Source organism: Haematobia irritans, chromosome 5 (genome assembly GCF_050003625.1).
Source record: "Haematobia irritans isolate KBUSLIRL chromosome 5, ASM5000362v1, whole genome shotgun sequence".
In the NCBI taxonomy this organism is placed as follows: Eukaryota; Metazoa; Arthropoda; class Insecta; order Diptera; family Muscidae; genus Haematobia; species Haematobia irritans.
Window position 1 is genome coordinate 152,353,836 of NC_134401.1, and position 27,999 is coordinate 152,381,834.

A 27,999-nucleotide genomic window follows, 5' to 3' on the forward strand; every position below is an offset into this window, starting at 1 on the left:
GCATAAATTGGCCAAACGGGAAGAGATAGAAAAGCCAAATTTTAACCAAAGATAAACTGAAACGATAGCTTTCGATTGGAATGAAAACCTTTTGCCAGAAATCTTCCGAATCGGAGTAATGTTGCATATACGAAACAGAGAGAAAAGTGACCACTGTGGCCAAATGGAAAAAGATGGGGTTCCAGATTTATATGTGAAATATAGATATTTTAGTGCTCTATCCGATGGTAAAAACGGATATTGCGAAATGTGTTTGGGAGTCTCAATATATGGCTTGGAAAAAAGTGGACGCACTGCTCCTGGAGAGAAAAGTGACCACTGTGGCCAAATGGAAAAAGATGGGGTTCCAGATTTATATGTGAAAGATAGATATTTTAGTGCTCTATCCGATGGTAAAAACGGATATTGCGAAATGTGTTTGGGAGTCTCAATATATGGCTTGGAAAAAAGTGGACGCACTGCTCCTGGAGAGAAAAGTGACCACTGTGGCCAAATGGAAAAAGATGGGGTTCCAGATTTATATGTGAAAGATAGATCTTTCAGTGCTCTATCCGATGGTAAAAACGGATACAGCTAAATGTGTTTGGGAGTCTCAATATATGGCTTGGAAAAAAGTGGACGCACTGCTCCTGGAGAGAAAAGTGACCACTGTGGCCAAATGGAAAAAGATGGGGTTCCAGATTTATATGTGAAAGATAGATCTTTTAGTGCTCTATCCGGTGGTAAAAACGGATACAGCTAAATGTGTTTGGGAGTCTCAATATATGGCTTGGAAAAAAGTGGACGCACTGCTCCTGGAGAGAAAAGTGACCACTGTGGCCAAATGGAAAAAGATGGGGTTCCAGATTTATATGTGAAAGATAGATCTTTCAGTGCTCTATCCGATGGTAAAAACGGATATTGCGAAATGTGTTTGGGAGTCTCAATATATGGCTTGGAAAAAAGTGGACGCACTTCACCTCAAGAGAAAAGTGACCACTGTGGCCAAATGGAAAAAGATGGGGTTCCAGATTTATATGTGAAAGATAGACCTTTTAGTGCTCTATCCGATGGTAAAAACGGATACAGCTAAATGTGTTTGGGAGTCTCAATATATGGCTTGGAAAAAAGTGGACGCACTGCTCCTGGAGAGAAAAGTGACCACTGTGGCCAAATGGAAAAAGATGGGGTTCCAGATTTATATGTGAAAGATAGATCTTTTAGTGCTCTATCCGGTGGTAAAAACGGATACAGCTAAATGTGTTTGGGAGTCTCAATATATGGCTTGGAAAAAAGTGGACGCACTGCTCCTGGAGAGAAAAGTGACCACTGTGGCCAAATGGAAAAAGATGGGGTTCCAGATTTATATGTGAAAGATAGATCTTTTAGTGCTCTATCCGATGGTAAAAACGGATATTGCGAAATGTGTTTGGGAGTCTCAATATATGGCTTGGAAAAAAGTGGACACACTGCTCCTGGAGAGAAAAGTGACCACTGTGGCCAAATGGAAAAAGATGGGGTTCCAGATTTATATGTGAAAGATAGATCTTTTAGTGCTCTATCCGATGGTAAAAAAGGATATTGTGAAATGTGTTTGAGAGCCTCAATATATGGGTTGGAAAAAAATGGGGGCACTGCTCATAGAGAAAAATAGAAAAGATGGGGTTCCATTCACAGAAATATCACTAAAATATTTTAAATTGAAAACGCAATCATTTAAAAAATTAACTTTTTAATAAAATTCAAAAATATTGTAAACAAAATGAGTGAATGTTTTTTAACACTTTAATTCAATAAACAAAATTCTTCTCGGAAATAAAAATACATACACTCAAAAAAAAGATTACTTGGATCCAAAGATTTTGACCTTCCCTTAAGTATTTTGTTATTGATTTCGAGCCAAAGATGCGGTTTCTTTAAAATAAAGAAATTTCATTTATCAAATTTTTCATTTTCTTTTCGTGGTTTATTAATAATAGTACTCATGTACAAACAAATGCCAGTTAAAAAATCCAAATTGTAAATCCAAAAACTTTAAACCAAAGACGTTAAATCCTCAAAATAAGTCTTAGCCTATATTTGAAGCGTTTTTACCTTAAACCTAAAGTTTCAATATTTCAGTTAATTTAATGAAAAAATTTTTGAAGCAAATATTATAAACTTTTAATTAAAATTTCATTATTTTAAAGAAATTTGTCCTTAATATTTTGTAAATTTCGTATCCTAAAATTTAGGTTGCGTAACCTTTAATATCACGTAAATATATTTTTCAGTGTACTACACATTTTTTAATAAAACTTTGACGTAAATCTAAAGAAAAGTCAAACTATAATTAAAATCGCAAATATTTTTTTCAGCGTACTACATATTTTTTAATAAAATTTTGACGCAAATCTATAGAAAAATCAAACTATAATTAAATTCGCAAATTTATGAAAAATTTAAACTTTTGTAAGATTATAAGAATATTAATTCATCTAACCGACAATTAATTATAAATAAATTAAAATTGGAACAAAAAACAAATAATTTCCTCAATTAAAAACTTAAAACTTAACGTATCTGCCACGTACAGCGAGGTCTAGAATATTTCGACCAAAATTAGTAAAATTTTTAATTCAAATAGAATATTAATTAACCAGTTCCGAAGAAATCAAGTAATTCAAATAATTTGTGTTTTTATACCTTTCGCCATTACTTCGTTATTCCGGTTTTAACAAATCGAAATATTGGTTTCAGACCCTATAAAGTCTATATATTCTAGGTCGTCGTGAAATGTGCGGTCGATCTACCTATCTCCGTATGGTGAAATCACACTAACTTCTGAACAAAACAAGTTATCGACTTGGAACTTGGCGTAAGTAGTTGTTATTCATGTAGGCCGGATGGTATTGCAAATGGGCCATATCTGACCACATTTAGGTATAGCCCTTATATAAACCGATCCCCAGATTTGATTTCCGCAGTCTTGTGAAACACCAAATTTCAGATACGGTTAAAATTTAGTACGTGAAATTAGTGTGTGGTCTCCAACCATCATCATGTGGTCTCCAACCATCATATCAGTTCAGTATCATATCATAATTATATATAGCCCCCATATAAACCGTTATTCAAAGCCATATATTGTGACTCCCAAACACATTTAGCTGTATCCGTTTTTACCATCGGATAGAGCACTAAAATATCTATCTTTCACATATAAATCTGGAACCCCATCTTTTTCCATTTGGCCACAGTGGTCACTTTTCTCTTGAGGTGAAGTGCGTCCACTTTTTCCAAGCCATATATTGAGACTCCCAAACACATTTCGCAATATCCGTTTTTACCATCGGATAGAGCACTGAAAGATCTATCTTTCACATATAAATCTGGAACCCCATCTTTTTCCATTTGGCCACAGTGGTCACTTTTCTCTTGAGGTGAAGTGCGTCCACTTTTTTCCAAGCCATATATTGAGACTCCCAAACACATTTCGCAATATCCGTTTTTACCATCGGATAGAGCACTAAAATATCTATCTTTCACATGTAAATCTGGAACCCCATCTTTTTCCATTTGGCCACAGTGGTCACTTTTCTCTCCAGGAGCAGTGCGTCCACTTTTTTCCAAGCCATATATTGAGACTCCCAAACACATTTAGCTGTATCCGTTTTTACCACCGGATAGAGCACTAAAAGATCTATCTTTCACATATAAATCTGGAACCCCATCTTTTTCCATTTGGCCACAGTGGTCACTTTTCTCTTGAGGTGAAGTACGTCCACTTTTTTCCAAGCCATATATTGAGACTCCCAAACACATTTCGCAATATCCGTTTTTACCATCGGATAGAGCACTAAAATATCTATCTTTCACATATAAATCTGGAACCCCATCTTTTTCCATTTGGCCACAGTGGTCACTTTTCTCTCCAGGAGCAGTGCGTCCACTTTTTTCCAAGCCATATATTGAGACTCCCAAACACATTTAGCTGTATCCGTTTTTACCATCGGATAGAGCACTAAAATATCTATCTTTCACATATAAATCTGGAACCCCATCTTTTTCCATTTGGCCACAGTGGTCACTTTTCTCTCCAGGAGCAGTGCGTCCACTTTTTTCCAAGCCATATATTGAGACTCCCAAACACATTTCGCAATATCCGTTTTTACCATCGGATAGAGCACTAAAATATCTATCTTTCACATATAAATCTGGAACCCCATCTTTTTCCATTTGGCCACAGTGGTCACTTTTCTCTCCAGGAGCAGTGCGTCCACTTTTTTCCAAGCCATATATTGAGACTCCCAAACACATTTCGCAATATCCGTTTTTACCATCGGATAGAGCACTGAAAGATCTATCTTTCACATATAAATCTGGAACCCCATCTTTTTCCATTTGGCCACAGTGGTCACTTTTCTCTCCAGGAGCAGTGCGTCCACTTTTTTCCAAGCCATATATTGAGACTCCCAAACACATTTAGCTGTATCCGTTTTTACCATCGGATAGAGCACTAAAATATCTATCTTTCACATATAAATCTGGAACCCCATCTTTTTCCATTTGGCCACAGTGGTCACTTTTCTCTCCAGGAGCAGTGCGTCCACTTTTTTCCAAGCCATATATTGAGACTCCCAAACACATTTCGCAATATCCGTTTTTACCATCGGATAGAGCACTAAAATATCTATCTTTCACATATAAATCTGGAACCCCATCTTTTTCCATTTGGCCACAGTGGTCACTTTTCTCTCCAGGAGCAGTGCGTCCACTTTTTTCCAAGCCATATATTGAGACTCCCAAACACATTTCGCAATATCCGTTTTTACCATCGGATAGAGCACTAAAATATCTATCTTTCACATATAAATCTGGAACCCCATCTTTTTCCATTTGGCCACAGTGGTCACTTTTCTCTCCAGGAGCAGTGCGTCCACTTTTTTCCAAGCCATATATTGAGACTCCCAAACACATTTCGCAATATCCGTTTTTACCATCGGATAGAGCACTGAAAGATCTATCTTTCACATATAAATCTGGAACCCCATCTTTTTCCATTTGGCCACAGTGGTCACTTTTCTCTCCAGGAGCAGTGCGTCCACTTTTTTCCAAGCCATATATTGAGACTCCCAAACACATTTAGCTGTATCCGTTTTTACCATCGGATAGAGCACTAAAATATCTATCTTTCACATATAAATCTGGAACCCCATCTTTTTCCATTTGGCCACAGTGGTCACTTTTCTCTCCAGGAGCAGTGCGTCCACTTTTTTCCAAGCCATATATTGAGACTCCCAAACACATTTCGCAATATCCGTTTTTACCATCGGATAGAGCACTGAAAGATCTATCTTTCACATATAAATCTGGAACCCCATCTTTTTCCATTTGGCCACAGTGGTCACTTTTCTCTCCAGGAGCAGTGCGTCCACTTTTTTCCAAGCCATATATTGAGACTCCCAAACACATTTAGCTGTATCCGTTTTTACCATCGGATATAGCACTAAAATATCTATCTTTCACATATAAATCTGGAACCCCATCTTTTTCCATTTGGCCACAGTGGTCACTTTTCTCTTGAGGTGAAGTGCGTCCACTTTTTTCCAAGCCATATATTGAGACTCCCAAACACATTTCGCAATATCCATTTTTACCATCGGATAGAGCACTAAAATATCTATCTTTCACATATAAATCTGGAACCCCATCTTTTTCCATTTGGCCACAGTGGTCACTTTTCTCTCCAGGAGCAGTGCGTCCACTTTTTTCCAAGCCATATATTGAGACTCCCAAACACATTTCGCAATATCCGTTTTTACCATCGGATAGAGCACTAAAATATCTATATTTCACATATAAATCTGGAACCCCATCTTTTTCCATTTGGCCACAGTGGTCACTTTTCTCTCTGTTTCGTATATGCAACATTACTCCGATTCGGAAGATTTCTGGCAAAAGGTTTTCATTCCAATCGAAAGCTATCGTTTCAGTTTATCTTTGGTTAAAATTTGGCTTTTCTATCTCTTCCCGTTTGGCCAATTTATGCCAATTTCTACGGAGGATTATATCGCAAAAAAAAAATTTTTATTCGTATATAACTCATTTTTTCACATATAGGTGGCGCTGAAACGAATTTTCATATACGGATTTATTTTCCCTTACATCAGCTAACAAACAAATGATTCTTGACATGCTAGGGCCATTGGCAAGGGAAGGAAATAGTGGACAAAAAGGAAGGAACACTTAAGGTTCGTTGATGTGGCCATAATTGTATCTTACGCTTGATATGATGTGACCACGCTTGCAGCACGAAGAAGATGTCTAAGATGTGATAGTATGATTGATTTGGTTAATATGTCAGAATAGATTAGCTATAGTGGCAGACGATTGTTTCGAGCTCACCTACACTGGTAGAAAATTTTTCGTATATTAATGAAATGTGTCATTAAAATTGAGCCAATGAAACAAATTCATTGATAAAACGAAATTTTTCGTTATTATAACGAATTTTTTCATGGAAATATTTCGTGGTATTAATGAACATTTTCATTGCCTTATTGGAAATGTTTCGTTGTATCAATGAACAATTTTCGTTGGCTCAATTTTAATAAAATTTTCTTTGTGTGCACACAAATTTTTTTTTTGATTCAATCACGAAATTAATTGATCCAATTAATTTTTTAATTGAAATTTCTTCAATCACAGAAATGGTAGTATCAATTAAAAAATTAATTGACAGTCAATTAAAAAATGAATTGATCCAATTAAAAAATTAATTGATACTATTAATTTGTGTGATTGATTTTTGTTTCAATTAAAAAATTTGTTGAATCAATTAAATTTTTAATTGAATATTTTTTAAAACTCAATTAAGATTTTAATTGGAAAAATTTGCGTGACATTTTTTTCTGTGTGTAGACTATTCAGTCGATTGTGATACCACAGTGGTAATACGTGAAGTAAAAAATTGTTAAACATTTTCTATATAACGAAAATATCGACCTAATTTTTATGAGAAATTAAAAAACAAATATTTAATAAAAACGATATTTCTATAAAAACTAGAATTATTATTTTTAACGAATTTATCAAGAGACATAAAATATTTGCAATATTATTCTATCCAGCTATCTATCGTTGCACTGGCGTTTTAACAAGAACATGGCATTAGTGCAAATAGTGCCAGTATTGTCAAATAGAATTTTGATACACAAAAAATATTTTTTATTTGCAATCGCAAAATTCATTGATTCTTAAATGAAAATTCTTCATTCAAAAACGCCAATTAAAAATTATTTTATTATTGTTTTAATTAAGAAAAAAATCAATTGAATTTTTAATTGAAAATTTCTTTAAATTCAAATAAAATTTTATTTGGAAAAATTTTCGAAGCTTGCTATAGTGACTATAGTCTTATGAGTTGTTCTAAAATTAAAAGTAGAAAATTGTCATAAATTATCGCACTAAACTATATATATTACCATAATAGTGTTCTAAAGGTATATTTTAATGAAGGTATATAAGAATGAAGAGTTTTGCAGTGTGGAGTTTTGCATTTTTAATTTTTAAGTGGAGAGTTAGTTTTTCTTAAGAACGATTGTGCGAACGCCTCTAATATGACGCCACGAAATTGTACGAAATTATTTGAAATATATTAAAAAATTGCATTATTTGTAAGAAACGGAGAATCAGATGACTGCAACAAAAGTTGTTAGTTTTCTTGAACGAAGTTTCTTTAAATATGCTTGCGTACGCATTACACTGAAAAAAATATTGTCGTGAGGTCAAAGATTTCATGTCTTTAAAATACGATTACAAATGTTGCTTAGCATAGAAGACGCATTTCTCTAAAATAAAGTTATTTTCCTTGTCCAAAAGTCGATAAACTTTTCAATGAAGTCGTATTGTCCTTATATTTAAGTGATTTGACTTAAAAATGGGTATCTTAACATGAAAGAAAAAATTTATAGGCTTAGGTCAACTTGACTTTAATAATTCAGAAAAATTCTTTAAATTTAATGAAATTGTCTTTAAATTTGTTGTCTTTTTGCATCTTGACTACAAAGCAAAAAATCGTTCAAATATAGGACATGTTTTTCAAAACTTTATTTTAAAGAAGTTTTTTACTTCAAACATAGCATAATTTCTACTGGAAGTCGAGTCCTAATTTGGAAAATAAAGTTGCCGTTAACTCGTTTTTAAAGGACTTTGATAGCATATAAAGAAAAAAAGCTGAGAAAGCGAAAAATTAAAATTTGCTTCCTAGAAGCAAGTACACAAAACCTAAATTTAAAAGAGAATTGTGTCTTAAAAGTATCCTTACTTGTATTCTCCGCTTCTTTGGCTCGGAATCAATACCAAATTTTTTAAAGTAAACACAAAACCTTTGGAACCGAGTATGCTTTCTTTTCAGTGTACACACTGGCCTATAAAACACGGTTGCCACTCGAGCCAAAAGTAATATACCAAAATTTGAAGAAAAAATTTACCAAATAAAAAACCTTATTTTGCAGTGTTTGATCAAATTTTTGTGGCTCTTATGCCAAAAAAATATTTCTTCAAAAGAAATGTTTTATTTTTTATTTTAGATTTTCTTTTTATTATTTTTTGATCAGTCCTAATAGCGGCAATTTATTTGAGTGTGTGAATGTCCCTTGATTTGTTAATGTGTCGAAGTTTTAAACACTTTTAGTTTGGAGCAACATTAGAAAGTAAAGAATTTGATAGTATGGCTTAAAACAAAAATTTAAAAAATTTAAAGTTATTGGCTATATAGAAAATTAGTCAAAATTTTATTTTTATAGGAAAAATTTTAAAAGAATATCAAATTCTGTTTCTAAAGAAATTTTATTTCTATAGAAAATTTTGTCAACAATTAAATTTCTATAGAAAATTTTGTCAAAAATTTAATTTATATAAAAAATTTTGTCAAAAAATTAATTTCTATAGAAAATTTTGTCAAAATTTTATTGCTAACGAAATTTTTATCAAAATTTTATTTTGTTAAAATTGTATTTCTGTAGAAAATTTTGTCAAAATTTTATTTCTATAGAGAATTTGTCAAAAGTTTATTTCTATAAAAAATTTTGTCAACATTTTATTTCTATACAAAATTTTGTCAAAATTTTATTTCTATAGAAAATGTTGTCAAAATTTTATTTCTATAGAAATGTTTGTAAAAATTTTATTTCTATAGAAATTTTTGTCAAAATTTTATTTCTATAAAAAATTTTGTCAAAGTGTTATTTCTATAGAACATTTTGTCAAAATTTTATTTCTATAGAAAATTTTGTCAAAAATTTAATTTCTATGGAAAATTTTGTCAAAAAAAATTTTATCAAAATTGTATTTTGTTAAAATTGTATTTCTATAGAAAATTTTGGCAAAATTTTATTTCTATGAAGAATTTGTCAAAAGTTTATTTCCATATAAAATTTTGTCAACATTTTATTTATGTTGTCAAAATTTTATTTCTATAGAAAATTTTATCAAAATTTTATTTCTATAGAAAATTTTGTCAAAATTTTATTTCTTTAGAAAAGTTTGTCAAATTTTATTTCTATAGAAAATTTTGTCAAAATTTTATTTCTATAGAAAATTTTGTCAAGATTTTATTTCTATAGAAAATTTTGTCAAAATTTTATTCTATAGAAAATTTTGTCAAAATTTTATTCTATAGAAAATTTTGTCAAAATTTTATTCTATAGAAAATTTTGTCAAAATTTTATTCTATAGAAAATTTTGTCAAAATTTTATTTCTACAAAAAAATTGGCAACGTTTATTTGCTAAAGAAATTTTTATCAAAATTTCTAAATTTTATTTTGTTAAAATTTTATTTCTATGTGCTGATTACTATAGCGATATTTTTATATAAAAATTTGCTAATATTTTGTCTATATAGAATATTTTATTTCTTTAGAAAAATTTTGTCAAATTTTTATTTCTATAGAAAAATTTGTTAAGATTTTATTTCTATAGAAAATTGTGTCAACATTTGTTACTATAGAAAAAGCCAGAAAATTAAAAAAAAAAAAATAATTACATCAACACTCATCCAAATTATTTTACCGCGAAAAGAAACTTCCAAACGGTTTAAAATTTTGTTTGAGAGGAAGGTATTTTTGTATAATACATTTTCCAAACTTAATAGATAGAACTCTCAAGAAAACTTATTATTTCTAATTAAAGTAGAAATAATATTTACTATCTCCATTAGCACATTTAACTTTTTTCCATAATAAGATAAGTGGAAAACATACACAGAAAGAAAGAGTTTACTTTTCTGAGGATCGAAATTTTAGACAAACGAAGTTTTCTTTTGACTCTTAAAAATGCTCTTTAAAAGAAAATGTTAAAGATTGTGGAATATTTTTGCAATGGTCGTCATAAATTCGGTTATATTTGCAGTTAAAGAAAATATTTCATAATAAGGGGGAATCTTGTTTTCCAAAAATTTTGTCCCAGAGGAATGTGTGAAATCGCCAATCACAAGAATTTGTTTTTTTTTTCTAACGAAAAAATAGAGATACCCTCAGCCTCCAGTACAATTTTTATTTGAACTTTACATTAAAGATAACTATATTACCAAGGTTTAAGTTTAAAAGTGTTAGGGTTAAGAAATTATGGCCAAACGAAAATTTTGCGATTCCGAATGTCGGCATATGGGCATATACTATTTTGAGAATGTTAATCGTTGAATCGCTAAATCTTGTGCATTGAAAGCTTTATTATAAAGGGTGATTTGTTAAGAGCTTGATAACTTTTTTTTAAAAAAAAACGCATAAAATTTGCAAAATCTCATCGGTTCTTTATTTGAAACGTTAGATTGGTCCATGACATTTACTTTTTGAAGATAATTTCATTTAAATGTTGACCGCGGCTGCGTCTTAGGTGGTCCATTCGGAAAGTCCAATTTTGGGCAACTTTTTCGAGCATTTCGGCCGGAATAGCCCGAATTTCTTCGGAAATGTTGTCTTCCAAAGCTGGAATAGTTGCTGGCTTATTTCTGTAGACTTTAGACTTGACGTAGCCCCACAAAAAATAGTCTAAAGGCGTCAAATCGCATGATCTTGGTGGCCAACTTACCGGTCCATTTCTTGAGATGAATTGTTCTCCGAAGTTTTCCCTCAAAATGGCCATAGAATCGCGAGCTGTGTGGCATGTAGCGCCATCTTGTTGAAACCACATGTCAACCAAGTTCAGTTCTTCCATTTTTGGCAACAAAAAGTTTGTTAGCATCGAACGATAGCGATCGCCATTCACCGTAACGTTGCGTCCAACAGCATCTTTGAAAAAATACGGTCCAATGATTCCACCAGCGTACAAACCACACCAAACAGTGCATTTTTCGGGATGCATGGGCAGTTCTTGAACGGCTTCTGGTTGCTCTTCACTCCAAATGCGGCAATTTTGCTTATTTACGTAGCCATTCAACCAGAAATGAGCCTCATCGCTGAACAAAATTTGTCGATAAAAAAGCGGATTTTCTGCCAACTTTTCTAGGGCCCATTCACTGAAAATTCGACGTTGTGGCTCGTTAGTAAGTCTATTCATGATGAAATGTCAAAGCATACTGAGCATCTTTCTCTTTGACACCATGTCTGAAATCCCACGTGATCTGTCAAATACTAATGCATGAAAATCCTAACCTCAAAAGAATCACCCTTTATTTATAATAATTTAATAAAAATATTAAATGAAATATTTATTTTTAAATATCTATAGGCTATGATATATGGAACTAGGATTATACAATAATAATAAAAATTCCCTCTAAGTCCGTAATCCAATCAGATTACATTGATTCTCAACTTGTGCTATATGTTTTAGTTTTTCCACAATGTTACGCATACGTAGTATTTTAAGTTATCATTAAATTTATGACATATCCATTATTTAGCTTTATAAATTTCCAAAAAACGAAACGAAATCACAAATAAATCTATATCTGTTGGGACTTAGCCATCACCATCAATGGCAGTCTTCACCCTCCTGTCATACATTACTTTCTAATTTATGGACACAATAGCTTCTTCTGCTTATGGTTCCTGTTATATCTTATAAAGACGCACTAGCTTCTTGTGCATATGCTTTCTGTTATCTCTTATTAAGTGCTAATGCTGCCGACAAAACAAATGCAGCTGATTTTATTTGGATATGAAAGAATGAAAACGTCAGGTTCCACCGTAATGACTGCACACAATTTTTTATTACAATTTTTTTTATAAGTGGAAAAGTATGCCGGTATTTAGTAACAAATGGCTGTCAATGGAGGAGATTGAGATGTCTAGTCGATGGAGAAATTGAAATGAAGGACCAGCATATATTTAAAAAAAAAGTGCCACTAATCGATTCAATATTTTTGATTATTATGTCATAAGAATTTAAAAATTAACTTCACATTACAATCTTACAAAGTAATGGGGTATTTTTTGTTATGTGAAAAAAGGAAAATTCCAACCACCTATAAAAAATATAGATAAAGGGACAATAAATAAATAAACATAAACGATCATTAGAAGAATTAACATTTATATTAACTTTATTCTAAAAATATATATTCTATAACAAAGATTCAATGTGGAATAGAGAAAAGTTTTTAACAGACAATTCACATAACAAGTTGTCAAAAAACTCCAAATTTACCACTTCCAAGTTCAATGACCTTAACCATGTTAAATGTTTTTTGTTACACATGCTTAGTATTTGTCACACTAATTAAACTTCACGATTAATTGCAGTGGCAACACAGTGACAAATTCCATAGCCCTGGTCCTAAGGGATAGGCTGGGTGTGTTGATTTAAAAGTGGGTGGGATTTGGATAGTCGAATAGCAAGTTTTTTGCATTAAGCAGGACATCAGATATTATTGGACAAACACAAGGCCAAAATGTTGTAACAATGCCAAAAAAAAATAATTCTTTTTTTTCCTACTAAAGGTAATAACAACAACAATAACAGCATAGTTTCATTCTGATGTCATTTTTAGCAGAGAATATTTGCCTCTCGCATAGTGGTAGATAATGTAGGATATTAACAACAGTCACAACATAAACAGAATAAAATGCATTTTATGAGAGAGGTCGAGTAAAAATAACAACAACGCCATTATGCCGGAGAGGACAATTATGCGAAACGCAATGTCAAAAGGCGATTGAGTGAGTAAATGGGGATACACAAGGATTAAACGACAACGTTGACAACAACAAAGAATGATAAGGACTATCCAGCAAACCTGACGTTTAGCCAGACCTTAAAAGGTGGGTGGATGTGGTGAGGAGACGACGAAAGATTTTACACAAGAAGAAGCAGGAAACAGAGCACACAACAAACAAAGAGAGTTAGCTCAGCAGCATACATACAGCAAATTCAAGGCGAACGACATATATCTATTACTCAAATCAAAGGTCCACTTTAGGGTTGCCAAGTTAAAAAACAAATGTTTACACAAATAAAGCGGGTAATTGAAACCAAAGATTATAGAAGAGGAAGATGGGAGATTGGCTACTGAGCACATCAAAACATTTACCACATTAGTTTAATACTCGAACCAAACGCGCATTAAAATGCAAATAAAAAGAAATTAAGAGCACGAAATAAATTTCCATAAAGGGGAAAATGTATTTTTTTGTTGCTTAAAATTTAACATTGTTTCATTAAGAAAATTACATTTTTCATTTAAAAAATAAAAACTAAAAACGACTAAAAGATTACAAACATGTATTAAACTAATCTGGTAAATGCAAATTTTGGTATGACGCAAGCCAATCTCCCATCTTCCTCAAATCTATAATCTTTGATTGAAACCATATCTAAATATATTATCATAATTACTTGTTGTAAATTTTCTTGTACATAATTTTTGCATCACATTTAAATTATATATTAAATTGCTTATAATTATAAATGAGACTGTTCATATGTAATTATTTGGTCGGAATGGCTCAGAATTACATGTTCCGAAGGAATGTAAAATGAAATATTTATATAATATATTTATAAAAAAATGTGATATATTTCAATGGAAGTTATATGAATTATTATGAAACTTTTCTTCGACTAAAAACATATGTTATTTAAATTATTTTTTATAAATAATTAGCTATATTAAATAAACTAATTTATAATTGATAAAATGTGTTTTAAAATTCTGCACGAAGTTCAAGAAACGCCAAAATAAATGCTCAAAAATACATAGATTGCTAAAATTGTACCTAGCTAAAAAAACAACTTCGCTAAACAGAAAAAAATATCACCAAAATATTCCCAATTAAAAAGTTGAAAAAAATCATTTAATAAATTAAATGATACAATTAACTTCTTACTCAAGATAGAAACATTAAGTTATTTAAGTCAATGATTGAATATTTTTAAATTAATTGATACAATTAACTTTTAATTTTTACTCTACCAAGTCTACCGAGTTGTTAAAAATTAAGGATTTTTTTTGTTTTTTAATTCAATATTTATTTCAAACAAAAAAATAATTGGATCAATAAATTTCGTGATTAAATCAGAAAAAAATGTTTGTGTGTAGATGTAAAATTTATTAGACATAATTCTTTTTTTTTCCTTGTCAAAGTAAATTTTGTAGTTTGAAGGAAAAATTTTGGGAAGAATTTCTTTAGTGTCATACGAAATTCAAGGTGGGCGTATTTGTAGTAAAACTTACAAATTTAAATAATGAACTATTTTGTGAGAAATACGAATTTAGTAAATCTTTGTGCTTCAGTGCATATATTTCTCGTTAGTTAATTTAATTAAACTTTCTCCAAACATAATAATTCCATGAACTAAAATAAAGTTAAATTTGCTTTAGTGAAATAGAGGTTCACTTTTTTGAGTGTAGATGACAGTCTTTGATGTAAAATATGTTTTCTCAATAAAATAAATAACCCAAAGATGCCATACTTTCAAAATGAGCCTTAGCCTATTTTCAGTTTATTTAAATATTATTTCTTTAAAAAATTTAAAAATAGCAAATTCTTTTTTTTTTTTTATTTGAAGAAAAGTGGCCTTACTTCAAACGCATACCACCACTTTGGCGAAGGGAAGCGAATTTTTCTCTTGAAACAAAATTTTAGCAAAATTTTCTATAAAAATAAAATTTTGACAAAATTCAGGATTTTTTGTTTGTTTTTAAATGAAATATTTATTTCAAACAAAAAAAATTGGATGAATAAATTTCGTGATTGAATCAGAAAAAATTGTTTGTGTGTAGATGTAAAATTTTGTGTTTTCATAGAAAATCACTTTACTTTCAGAATCTTTTATAAAGTATGAAGTTAAATATATTAATGAAAGCAAACATAATCCTGATAAATTTTGACAAAATCTACATTAACACAATATGATTGGGTAATATGACCGGGTTTAAAATAATTAATTTAAAACTCGAATATTTCAATGCAGAAAACGGCTTTTTATGGTGAAATAGACTTTTGCGTAAAACAAAAAATAACCAATATAAAGGTACCCAGCAAAAAAATGTATGTTGTTCCACAAAGCATTTCTTTTTAGGACATCCCGGGATCCTTCACAAATTGTTCCCACTTCCGATTAAAGTATTTTGGAACAGTCATTAAAATTTTGGGCAATTATATGTCGCAAGAAAAAATTGACAATCACTAAAACACTAAAAACAAAACAATGAAAATAACGTTAAAAATTTTACCCCGCGGGGAGTTAACTTTTTCGCTTCCATGAAAATTCTTTTGGGAAGATTTTGCAAATTACAAGAATTTTCAATGTTCTGTTGAGTTAAAATGGAACAATTATATTCCTACGAAAATATTTGCCGAAAATTACAAAATAGAAACGAATATTTGAAAAAAAAATATAAACAACACAAAAATATGTTGTTTTAATTAACCGCTGGTGAGACCTACGTTCGTTATTTCTTATTCATAATATGTTGCTAGCTAGTTTTTATTCAGCTCATCCTTATAATTTAATATATCTTTAATAAATCAGTAAATAACTATGGTCGGTTTCGATCCGAAAACTAGAATGTTTTCCCAGTTTCTTTTTTTAATAAATAAATTTCCTAAAAATATACTGTCTTCATGTATATTTTTACACTTTTAATTGAGAGTGGTTGCGAAAATCGAACATAATGCCTCTTTGCAAATACTCAATAACCATGGCAACCCTAGTCATGTAAACATCTCTCCCCAAACTAATATTTTTACAATGAATGGAGCCATAAAAAAAACGTTCTGATTTCTGGGCAGCATACACGCATATTAGGAATGTCTGAAATATTTTCCAAGATTTGCTACTTTATTGCTTTATAAAACTAAGGAATTTCCACAAAGGGTTTGTCCTCTTACATGTAAAATGGAAACGTTTCAATGATTCCAAAATCTGAACTCACCATTTAAATCCTTCGTTAGCTGAGAACGTGTCGACATGTTGGAGCCGTTTTTTGCAAATAAATTTCTTTTCAAGGCGAAAGTTGTTGGCTGCTGGCAGAGCTTTCTTGCTCCTCTTTAAAGACTATTGATGGTAGGTAGGATGATTGTTGTATTGATGATGTTCGTATGCTCCGTTTGTTTGTGTTGGTTGATACTGTTTTACTTTAGTTTAAATTTCGTTGTAGCTGATGTCGTCTTCGTCGTCGTATTAGTCTTCGTTGTCCACCTATAATGTCCATTTGGTGTTGGAGTGGTGATGATGCTAAGTTTTATTTGGCCCGTTTATATTTGGCTGTGTGTTTCGGCTTTATTTTCTTAACAAAAAATTTTAAGGTTACAAAACAGGATTTGTTGGTTGTGTTGTGACCCGTTAAAGATGAATCAAAGATTGTTGGATTGGAACCTGTGTATGGGTGAATTATTCTTCACGTTTTTCGAAGTCCAATAAGACAAAAGCCCACTTGCACACACGAACTGTTCAAATTGTCCAAATGCAGCCGCCGCCCGATTTGGCTGCAGCAAACGAGATATTTTTGTGTATTTTTTTGCTTGTATCCGCGTTTCGAAGGTTGGTTTTTCGGTTTTCACTTCACCCGACTTCCTTTAGATTTCATGAATCGTAGTCGTAATGCCCCAATTTTTGTTTGTGGACCATTTCACTGGGGCTGGCAAAGTTCTATGGCATTCTCATTTTTCTTTTTGGGAAATATTTCTGCCGAAGACACAACACGCTTATATACTTGAAAATTTCATATTTCAATTCACTATTTTTTGTTTTTTTTTCTTAGCTGCTTTGTTTCACTTATGTCGACTCCGTTTTTCTCTCCGTTCCCCTTTGAAGTAATTTCCCCGTAAACATAAATCCACCCCCTACTAAACAATTAAAAGCACTGCACAGTTCATGCTCTCACTCTCTTCCGCGCTAGAAAACTGAGAGTTAAGAATATACAAAAAAGGAGGTAAAGCAAAAAAGTAAGAAGATAATTATTTTCTCCAATTGAAATAAAAAAGTAAGGCTATTTTCACCAATAAAACACTACGATTTCTTGATTTATATTTTAAAGCATCATTTATTAAATACAACCAAAGTATTCACTTATAATCTTCACAAAATTCACGGATTTTCACACAATTTTGTTGTTTTTATATTTTCGCAAAGTAGAAAAAAGCAACTCCCAAATTCACTGCACTTTTTGCAATTGCATTTATTTTAACTACCCGCTTGAGTTTCTATTCAGCATCTAAAAGTACTATTTATTAATTTATTTTGCTTTAAATATCCAAATGAAGATAATTGCAAATTTATTATTTAAATTTACATTTGTTTATGTTTTTTATTTGTTGTTGTCACTCTCCGATACAAACGTGCGAACCGACCAAATATCAAATTTTAAATGATTACTTTAAGAGAGCTATTGAGAATATAATCACGGTCATCGAATATAAACATATCGAAGTCATGCATCGATTTCATATTTTATCGAAAATCGATTGTACTAGGGATGTTTAGATGAAAGATTGTAAGGGAAAATAATAGCAATGTTCGTTTACGTCCGGTACTAAGTTAATGCTTCACAGCTGGAAAGTAATATGGCAGTTCGATTTCATCTCCATCGCTGCCATCGACTCTTTTTTGTATAACAGTCGACAAAGTGATGGAAATGTATTTTTGCCATTGTTATTGTTAGAAGAGCCATTTTTATATTTCATGAAACACCAAAAGTAAATAGCTTCTTATAAATTATTTGAGGAAAACCAAAAGATCACTGATGTTAACATAGTTATTTCGCTTGGAATTGGCAGGTGATTTGGTGAACATTGTTGACATTCAAACAGGATTAAAGTGATAATTGTTGAGATACTTGTCCTATCATACTGCATCGATTAATGCGCTTTACATACTATCAGTTATTCCGGACGACAGTGCTCGTGTCGAACATATCCCATATATTGTGCACATTAGTGTGTAAATATAACCATAGCGATAGGCGGTAGGCGAAACATTTTTGCCGCAACGGCAAATACAATAAGCTTGACGGCGAATAATTCCCTTTTTCACGTTTCCTAGCGTTTTTGTTGTCAATACAGCACGCTTTGACAATATTAAACAATGAAGTTGAATAAAAACATACAATGGCTTGTTATTTGTTGAGTTATTTCAAGAAAAAATAATCTACACGTGTCCAGGCAACAGCAATTCCTAGTGGTGAGTTAAAAAAATTGATAAGCGATGGCAACACTATACCAGTTTTCGCCAAAGAGTTAGAATAAGTTTTAATTTAGCGACACGCCGCTAGCCGTCACGGTATTCCGTCGCGGATTTTGGGCTTCCCATAAAAAATACACGTAAATAAGTGTTCGCCTACCGCCTATCGCTATGGTTATATTTACACACTTATAAGTTAAGCCCGAAGGTATAATCGATACTGCTGCATGTTTATGGGATCGTTAATGTTTTTGGAGCAACCCTGCCAACATTTTTTGAATTTGGGGACTCTTTTGAGAATCCCCACTACGTCGAAAACAATCATATACGACATCAAAAACTCGTCGGAAAAGCGCCGTCACTATTGAGAAGTTGTACCACGCCAAGTTACTACAAAAATGTTTCGCATGAGTGCAATTATTAGGTGCCTTTATAGATCAATTTAGAACGACGCCAATAAGGGACCCTCCAAACAATCAGAAAAAGTGCATTTTAAGATAGTTGTAAAAGAATCATTGTGGTCGAGTAAAACACGTTTGTTTAGATATTTATTAATTTGATTAAACATTTACAAATTCTTAAAAATATAACATTTATACCACTATCACATTACATTTAACATAATTTTTGGCATTAATGATGATGTTGAGTTACAAGTAGCGAGTTACATGTTGCTGCGTCTATCAACCAGTGTTTTTATTCCATGGAGGCAGCGTGTCTGTAAAATATCTGAAAAACAATCACTTTATTCCATTTGGAAAATCACCAAATTGTTCACCAATATACCTTTCACAATTTTAAGCGTATAATCTATGTTTTCAGAACTTTATTTTCGTTTTTATTTAATTAAAATATAACAAGCTGGTTGCGCTTGGCGTTTCACAAAAAAATGGCTTTTTTAACAGTAGGGATGGCAAATTACTTGCATGTACTTTTTGATGTACCTTTTCATGATGGTTGAAGTGACATTTACGAGTCTGTGGTAACGATGAGGTTGAAATGGAACTTTGAAATGCTGGCAGGGAATCTGGTTGGTTCCACAAAAGTAAATAATAGAGAAGGTTCAGTGGTTAAGACTAGAAGTGCCCATATGTAATAGGTACTTTTAGTTAAATGTGGTATCACAATGGACTGAATAGTCTAAGTGAGCCTGAAATTTAATCTTGCTGCCACTTTAACCTAACCTAACCAAACCATGGGATCGATAACACATTTACCGATTATTTAGTCATCGCTGACAAGTCGTATCGATCCGACACACTGTAAGATTCTTTACAAACACCGACATTCCGTCCGGAATAACTGATAATCTGTAAAGCGCATAAAAATAACAATACTAGATACAATTCCTTTTTAAGCCATTATGTTATTGTGTTTATTCGTATAAATGTTATATCTTGAATAATTTATAAATTTTTGTTAAATTAATATACATCTAAACAATCGTATTTTACTTGACTGCAATGACTCTTTAACGACTATCTTTTTATATGCTATCTTCTATCACTTTTTCTCATAGTTTTAAGGTGCTCTTGTTGGCGCCGTTTTAAATGTATCTAAAAAGGCACCTAGTAAGTAAACTCATGCGAAAACTTCTCAATGGTGACGTCATTTTGCGACCAGCTTTGGATATCGTATACGACTGTTTTCCACGTTGGGTGATTCTCAGAAGTGCAAAGTCAATTGATGCACGATTTCTTGTTTGAGATTTCTGCAAGATTTTAGAAGGTTATGTTTGTTTTCATTTACAATTTTGATTATTTAAGGAAAAGTAATCGCGAACATAAAGTTATTTTCAACTCGAAAATCGAACACAGTACCCACTGCATGCGACACCACAAAAATTCTATACAGAAAATACTTTGTCTAAACGTCCCAATAATCATCAATAAACACGCATTTTCTTTAGGGTAACTAGCCGTCAAGATGTCATATAAAAAATGCAACACTGTTTCTCAAATTGTTCTCTTTAAACTAAACTGTTGCTCTCTTAGTTTATAAAAATTAAGACTCGCTCGTTAGTTCTTATTTACCAAAGTGCATAGACGTTTTAGGTAGTGTGTGGTATTTTTATGTGAAAATATGGCAAATTTTTGCGCTTTAAATAGAGTGATTAAGCTACAGAAGTTGTTAAACAATAAAAGTGAGTATTTGAAAGAAGGACACTATACAAGTTTAAAAACTACTATTGAATTTCACCATAATTGAGTACAGTGATGGTCGGTGGATTTGATTCTTGTTACGAAAGTTTTTGTAAAATTTGTGGGTGTTGTTGTTGTGCAATAGTTTTGTTGCATTATTAAAAGAGTAATTTGACATTTGTGGTTCTTTAAGAGAAAATCAATAGAGAATTCTCTTTTTCGATTGTTGATGGATATTATGGATATTCATTTGACACATTGTGGTAGTTCAGAGGTAAACGAAATTATTTTCTAAAAGCATTGTTTTATTGGATTTCTCATAATCATTTTCTTCAGTTTTGGTAAATATTGATATAGTTCCATACGAAAATTTACCACACAATGGAAGATGACAAGAAGAAACCAAAATTACTGCCGGAAATTATAGACGATGATGGGAAGCCGGTAGACAATGGTGAAAATTTAAAGGCTTTGGTAAAACAGCTGATTAAAGAACGCCAATTCGAAGGGGTTGCTTTACTATTTACAAGCGCCAGTGAGGCACCTCGAAATGTGGCCTTGTTGCGAGAAATTTCTATCGATTTATACAATGACGTATGCAAGGAATACTTGACTGATGAACACTACAAAAATGATGCTCCTCTGTTTTTTTGTGCTGAGGAATTACTCAAGACCATGGCTACTCATGGGCCACCAGAGGAAATGTTAATGGAAATGCTGGAACTAATGGAAGATAATGAATGTGAAAGCGTATTTACCTCAGCCTTGAGAGCCATGCAAGTTGTTCTGCTACGCATAGGAGATCGAAAGTCTATGTCCTTGGAATGGGCCCTGGACTCAATATGGACACGTATGGCTATGATACCAGAACCTCCATATCTCTATGCTGGCTACGATGAGAAACAAAAACTTTTGCTGGAACAAGATGAAGAAATTCAGAGCATATTAATGCATTACATCACATTGGGTCTTTTCTATGATCCATTGATAGAAGACATTTGTTCAAAAACAGACAAAGAGATATTTCGTTCATGTAAAGCGGCAAATAGAAGGAACATAATGTGCTGTTTCCTTGTGGATGTACTAGGCAAACCGTTTGCTCTTTTAGATTTGAGCTATGATGATCTTAGGCCAGATGAAAAGAAAACCAATACCTATAGCATGCAATGTGCTCGATCTTTGGCAGAGGGTATTACGAAGTGTTTAGTAGACCCTTTCTTCCTGCTCTCGTTTGTGGAGACAAGGGCCAGATGGAAGCGTAAGCTCGATGATGATACTGGTATTCATGAGAACAACTGCGCCAATGTGTTCTTAATCGATGATAAAATACCATTGGATTGTTTAGCCATATACTACTATCTGGTTATAGTGGAAGGTATTTGTGCTAAGCAAATACCTCAGGTCTATAATCCAATGTATGTTTGTGAAATGGGCATATATTTGGCCCAAGAGCTTTTAATCCAAAATCATCCAGCCTTACATGGCAAGGCCTTAGGATTGGTGGAAAAATTACTTACAAACTTGGGTCATCGCCAAATACCTAGTTCCGATCTAGATTTGGATATTCACAAATCGTTTTGCAAAACCCTGTGTCAATTGGTGGTATTTTCATCACAAACCCATTTGCGTCAACATGGCCTCAAAGTACTCCGGCAGTATGTATTGGCATTTGATGATGAAGGCAAATATTTGATATTGAAAAATCTCATAGCAACAGTTAATCATCATGGCATATGCGGTTACTTGGCAACCATGTACAAAGATCTAGTGGCTGAAGCCTTAAAAACAACCACCAGCGAATTGCCCAAGACCTTTTCTGGACAAGATTTTCGCTCTATTGTTTTACAAACTATTTGTAAACTACCCCAAGGTGTGGAGACCGATCTCATCGATAATTCCGATAAGATTATATCCTCCTTAAATGCTCTACGATATTTTGCTCTTAAAGATAAAGAAAATCTAACTGGATTTTGGTCATTTGTACAAGATATTGAGAATCAATATATGACACCATTGCGCAATGCTTTAGATCTTTCCGAGGCACACTACAAGGCAGAAATGAAGAAGGTGCAAGAAGGACGTGATGCATTGGATATGGAACAATTGAAAATGTTAGATATTGCCATAGGAAATGATGGCAATGGATCTGGCAATGGTCTTGGTCTGGATTTGCAATTAGATCGAAATAAGAAAATCGACTTGTTAAATCAAAGCCTTTGTACATTTGATTTTATACGAAGCCTTTTGGGTCGTGTCTCTGAATGCTTTGATAATACACCGAAAAGTGATGATTCCACAAAAATAGAATCTCCAACAATCTAAATGTTGATCAAAACAATAAATGTTAATTTTTTATACAAAAAAATAGAGTGTGTTTGGTTATCTATTATTTAATGTTTCTTTTTTCAGTACTCTATATCAGTTTTTAAACTACAGCTGACACTAAGTTCTACTTATTTCGCATTACCGATATTTACACGACATTTGTCTTAATGACAGCCGAAAAGGGGCTTAATCCTTGATTGTCTTAACGGACTTTATTTTTTAATTTGATTAAAAAGTTAATTGCTTACGTTTTCAAGTTCAATCAACTTTTTGGTCATATTTTTCTGGATGATATATCTCCAAAAATTTTCACACACGACAAAAATGTCCCAATTTGCCGCTATCCGCAGTAATTTTCTATCTTAAGTTATAGTATGGGAAACTATAACCGCCGATGTTGGCTCATTAATTATCTTTGCAAGCGGCTTTGAAACCGTGGGCACACCAATATTATGGTCATAACGGGCCTTGTTGGACGTATCAACAAGGCTCGTCAACGCCACACAAACAGGGTTGACACAGTTGGTAGAATTCTACCAAAAATGGTAAAACTATTTGGTAGATTGGTTGAATTCTTGATGTTTTGGTAGATTTTGAAAATATTCTTTACCAACAAATTTTCTATAGAAATAATATTTTGACAAAATTTTCTATAGAAATAAAATTTTGCCAAAATTTTCTATAGAAATAAAATTTTGAGAAAATTTTCTATAGAAATAAAATTTTTTTTGTTTTGTTATTGTTGGTTTTGTTCTTTAAGCATTGTTGTTGTTTTTTATTTCAGCTTAAAACCATACATTGATTAAACTACAAGAGTAGCTTAACCAACAGAGGAAAAGAATGTTTGTCAAATTTATTTGGGCAAAGCCCTATAGACTGCAAGATGGTTGGATGGACGCACGTTTCGGAATTACCACATTCCTCATCAGCATCCTCTACTTGCAGCAAAACTATCAACCAATTATCAGAATAAATTCAGGCAGTTTATGAAACCCAACAAAAACCACACTTGAACCCTCCGAAAAAAGGTTTTACATTGATAGCCGGCTTATGCCGAAATAAATTCGAAACAAACATATCTCTTTTCCTATGCCACTGTCAAATCATCGATTTGAATTCACATGGCTGGGTTTATTTTGAGCGTGCCTCCTCTTCTTTTTCCATCTGTTTTGTTTTGTTATTGTTGGTTTTTTTCTTTAAGCATTGTTGTTGTTTTTATTTCAGCTTAAAACCATACATTGATTAAACTACAAGAGTAGCTTAACCAACAGAGGAAAAGAATGTTTGTCAAATTTATTTGGGCAAAGCCCTATAGACTGCAAGATGGTTGGATGGACGCACGTTTCGGAATTACCACATTCCTCATCAGCATCCTCTACTTGGTTAAGCTACTCTTGTAGTTTAATCAATGTATGGTTTTAAGCTGAAATAAAAAACAACAACAATGCTTAAAGAACAAAACCAACAATAACAAAACAAAACAGATGGAAAAAGAAGAGGAGGCACGCTCAAAATAAACCCAGCCATGTGAATTCAAATCGATGATTTGACAGTGGCATAGGAAAAGAGATATGTTTGTTTCGAATTTATTTCGGCATAAGCCGGCTATCAATGTAAAACCTTTTTTCGGAGGGTTCAAGTGTGGTTTTTGTTGGGTTTCATAAACTGCCTGAATTTATTCTGATAATTGGTTGATAGTTTTGCTGCAAGTAGAGGATGCTGATGAGGAATGTGGTAATTCCGAAACGTGCGTCCATCCAACCATCTTGCAGTCTATAGGGCTTTGCCCAAATAAATTTGACAAACATTCTTTTCCTCTGTTGGTTAAGCTACTCTTGTAGTTTAATCAATGTATGGTTTTAAGCTGAAATAAAATTTTGACAAAATTTTCTATAGAAATAATATTTTGACAAAATTTTCTATAGAAATAAAATTTTGACAAAATTTTCTATAGAAATAATATTTTGACAAAATTTTCTATAGAAATAAAATTTTGCCAAATTTTCTATAGAAATAAAGTTTTGACAAAATTTTCCATAGAAACAACATTTTCACAAAAAATTTCTATAGAAATAAAATTTTGACAAAATTTTCTATAGAAATAAAATTTTCTATAGAATATATTTCAATAGAAAATTTTGTCAAAATTAAAATTTTTCTATAGAACTAAAATTTTAACGAAATTTTCAATAGAAATAAAATTTTGAACAAAATTTTCTATAGAAATAAAATGTTGACAAAATTTCCAATAGAAATAAAATTTTGACAGAATTTTCTATAGAAATAAAATTTTGACAAAATTTTCTATAGAAATAAAATTTTGACAAAATTTTCTTTATAAATAAAATTTTGACAAAATTTTCTATAGAAATAAAATTTTGACAAAATTTTCTATAGAAATAAAATTTTGACAAAATTTTCTATAGAAATAAAATTTTGACAAAATTTTCTATAGAAATAAAATTTTGACAAAATTTTCTATAGAAATAAAATTTTGACAAAATTTTCTATAGAAATAAAATTTTGAAAAAATTTTCTATAGAAATAAAATTTTGATAAAATTTTCTATAGAAATAAAATTTTGAGAAAATTTTCTATAGAAAAAAATGTACAAAATTTTCTATAGAAATAAAAATTTTACAAAAATTTCAATAGAAATGAAATATGACAAAATTTTCTATAGAAATAAAATTTTGACAACATTTTCTATAGAAATAAAATTTTGACAAAATTTTCTATAGAAATAAAATGTTGACAAAATTTTCCATAGAAACAACATTTTCACAAAAAATTTCTATAGAAATAAAATTTTCACAAAAAAATTCTATAGAAATAAAATTTTCACAAAAAATTTCTATAGAAATAAAATTTTCACAAAAATTTATATAGAAATAAATTTTTGACAAAATTTTCTATAGAAATAAAATTTTTCTATAGAAATAAAATTTTGACAAAATTTTCTATAGAAATAAAATGTTGACAAAATTTTCTATAGAAAAAAATGTACAAAATTTTCTATAGAAATAAAAATTTTACAAAAATTTCAATAGAAATGAAATATGACAAAATTTTCTATAGAAATAAAATTTTGACAACATTTTCTATAGAAAATTTTCTCACAATTTAATTTTTTTTGAGAAAATTTTCTATAAAAAAAATGTTGACAAAATTTTTTAAGGTATTGCAGATGTCGAAATTGTTCAATTTCATATTAATAAAATGATGCAATTGTCAAGAACAGAGTAGAGCTTCATAAATGACTTAAGTTTTAAACAAAAATTCAAAACATCCATCGTAAAAAAATTCATTTTCAACCTTCTCTCCCATTTTCAGGTGCAAATTTATGCCAGATTGCTTATCGCAGCAATACAACCACACCATTGATAGCTGTGAAATACCCTTATAACGGGGATCATCTTGATCGAAATCAACAAAATTGGAATTCTGAGGCTTTTATTAATGGAAGTACAAACTACTCTAGTTTTCAAAGATCTTTCAAAGTTACCCCAACAAATCACCACTCAATAAGTCAGCGAAATTTTTGTACTAAATCCACAACAGAATCTTTAGAGGAATTCAGAGCAAGAGAAGAAAAACGTGAGGCGGAATTCGAAGAGCAAGAAAAGACCAAAAGTCAAAAAGAAACAAATGAAAGAAATGCCAAAGCTGAAGCTGTGCGAGTGAAAATTTTAGAGGCTTCATTGCAGCATGTGCCCACATTAGGTTGGACACGCAATGCTATTTTACAAGGTGCCGAAGATGCTGGCTACCCCAGTGTGGTCCATGGTATGTTTCCCCATGGGGGTTTTGATTTGGTTTCCTACTTTAATGGTAAATGCAACGATGAGCTATTGAAACTCCTACAAAAAGAAACTGAGAATGGCACGAAGGAAATCTCAAATCCTTTGGAATTTCTAGTGCGATTTGTTCGTCTGCGAACCGAAATGACAATCCCTTACAAAGGTCAATGGCCTCAAGCGGTAGCCTTAATGTCTATGCCACAACATGCTCCTACGAGTTTGGCTCAGCTTTTAACATTAGTGGATGATATATGCTACTATTCTGGCGACCGATCAGTAGACGTGAGTATTTTTTTAAAGATGCCATTTCTTTTTCAAATCAATTTCATAGTCCTTTTCATTCATTTTTCAGATTGGTTGGTATACTAGGCGTGTAGGTTTGGCTGGTATAGTAAAAATGACCGAATTATATATGTTACAAGATAATTCGCCTGACCACAGTAAAACATGGGAGTTTCTACTAAATCGGATGGACGATGCCGTACATTTGCAAAGTACCTTTATGAAAATGGAAGGAATTACGACAGAAGTCAGAAAGTCATTTACATCCACTTTTATTACAGTGAGTTTTTAAAAATAATACGATGATATTACCACGAAAATTCTAAAAGGGCTAAGGGAAATTAAGTCTCTCAAATACTTTTTTCGTCTCAATAGTTAGGGGAATTAGATTTTAAGACATATTAATTCAGGGACAAATTGAAAAAAATGTGATTATTGATATGAAAGAATTATCCTTTTGTCTCTAATGGAATTTTCGTAGGATATGTCTGTTTTTACATAAATGTGTGATAATATAATAATTGTATGTTTTTGTTTTTTTTTCAGGCACGAAATATATTGGGTTTAAATTATGACAAACCATAGGTGGCATATTTTTAAACGTACAAATGGTCGCAGACACTTACTCTTTCCCACTGAAATTACAATATGTATTTTTTTACCTATTCTAGTTCCTTACACTTGCTAACGGTGTACTCCTATCATTTTCTTCTACCGCTCCCACTAAAAAAACAAATCCGAACTTTTATTTTTAGTATTTTTGCCTTGTTTTCATTTAACAAATAAGTAAAAATATCTTTCTGTGAAATAATGTTCTTTAATATTGTTATTTTTGAATATGTAAATAAAAAATTAAATATATATT

General features: G+C 31.7%; 3 protein-coding genes and 1 long non-coding RNA gene across 5 annotated transcripts in view; 2 read left to right on the top strand and 2 right to left on the bottom strand.

Moving 5' to 3' along the window:
• The window catches only part of LRR (capping protein regulator and myosin 1 linker 1 leucine rich repeat protein), a 181,618-nt gene extending 163,867 nt beyond the window's left edge, over positions 1-17,751 (bottom strand). The window contains exons 1-2 of one of the 2 annotated variants that reach the window (XM_075313190.1): positions 17,599-17,751; positions 16,341-17,310 (exon numbers count right to left, since the gene is read on the bottom strand). In XM_075313190.1, coding sequence (XP_075169305.1) covers positions 16,341-16,377 — 37 coding nt within the window. In that variant the 5' untranslated portion in view covers positions 16,378-17,310; positions 17,599-17,751. The remainder of the gene's footprint in view (positions 1-16,340; positions 17,311-17,598) is intronic. The other variant, XM_075313191.1, reaches the window with a different exon arrangement.
• A 1,366-nt stretch (positions 17,752-19,117) lies between these two features.
• On the bottom strand, positions 19,118-19,607 carry LOC142241868 (uncharacterized). Its single transcript, XR_012723849.1, has 2 exons — positions 19,373-19,607; positions 19,118-19,315 (listed from the first exon to the last, which is right to left on the bottom strand). It is a non-coding gene; the product is annotated as an uncharacterized LOC142241868 (long non-coding RNA).
• A 966-nt stretch (positions 19,608-20,573) lies between these two features.
• Positions 20,574-27,995, top strand: Coq9 (ubiquinone biosynthesis protein COQ9, mitochondrial). Its single transcript, XM_075311119.1, has 4 exons — positions 20,574-20,729; positions 26,386-27,134; positions 27,205-27,414; positions 27,681-27,995. The coding sequence occupies exons 1-4, from the start codon at positions 20,669-20,671 to the stop codon at positions 27,717-27,719; spliced, it is 1,059 nt and encodes a 352-aa protein (XP_075167234.1). The 5' UTR covers positions 20,574-20,668; the 3' UTR covers positions 27,720-27,995.
• On the top strand, positions 20,896-23,092 carry LOC142239334 (glomulin). Its single transcript, XM_075311118.1, has 2 exons — positions 20,896-21,001; positions 21,064-23,092. Exon 2 carries the CDS (start codon positions 21,109-21,111, stop codon positions 23,047-23,049), a length of 1,941 nt encoding a protein of 646 aa, XP_075167233.1. The 5' UTR covers positions 20,896-21,001; positions 21,064-21,108; the 3' UTR covers positions 23,050-23,092.
• Positions 27,996-27,999: the final 4 nt, after the last annotated feature.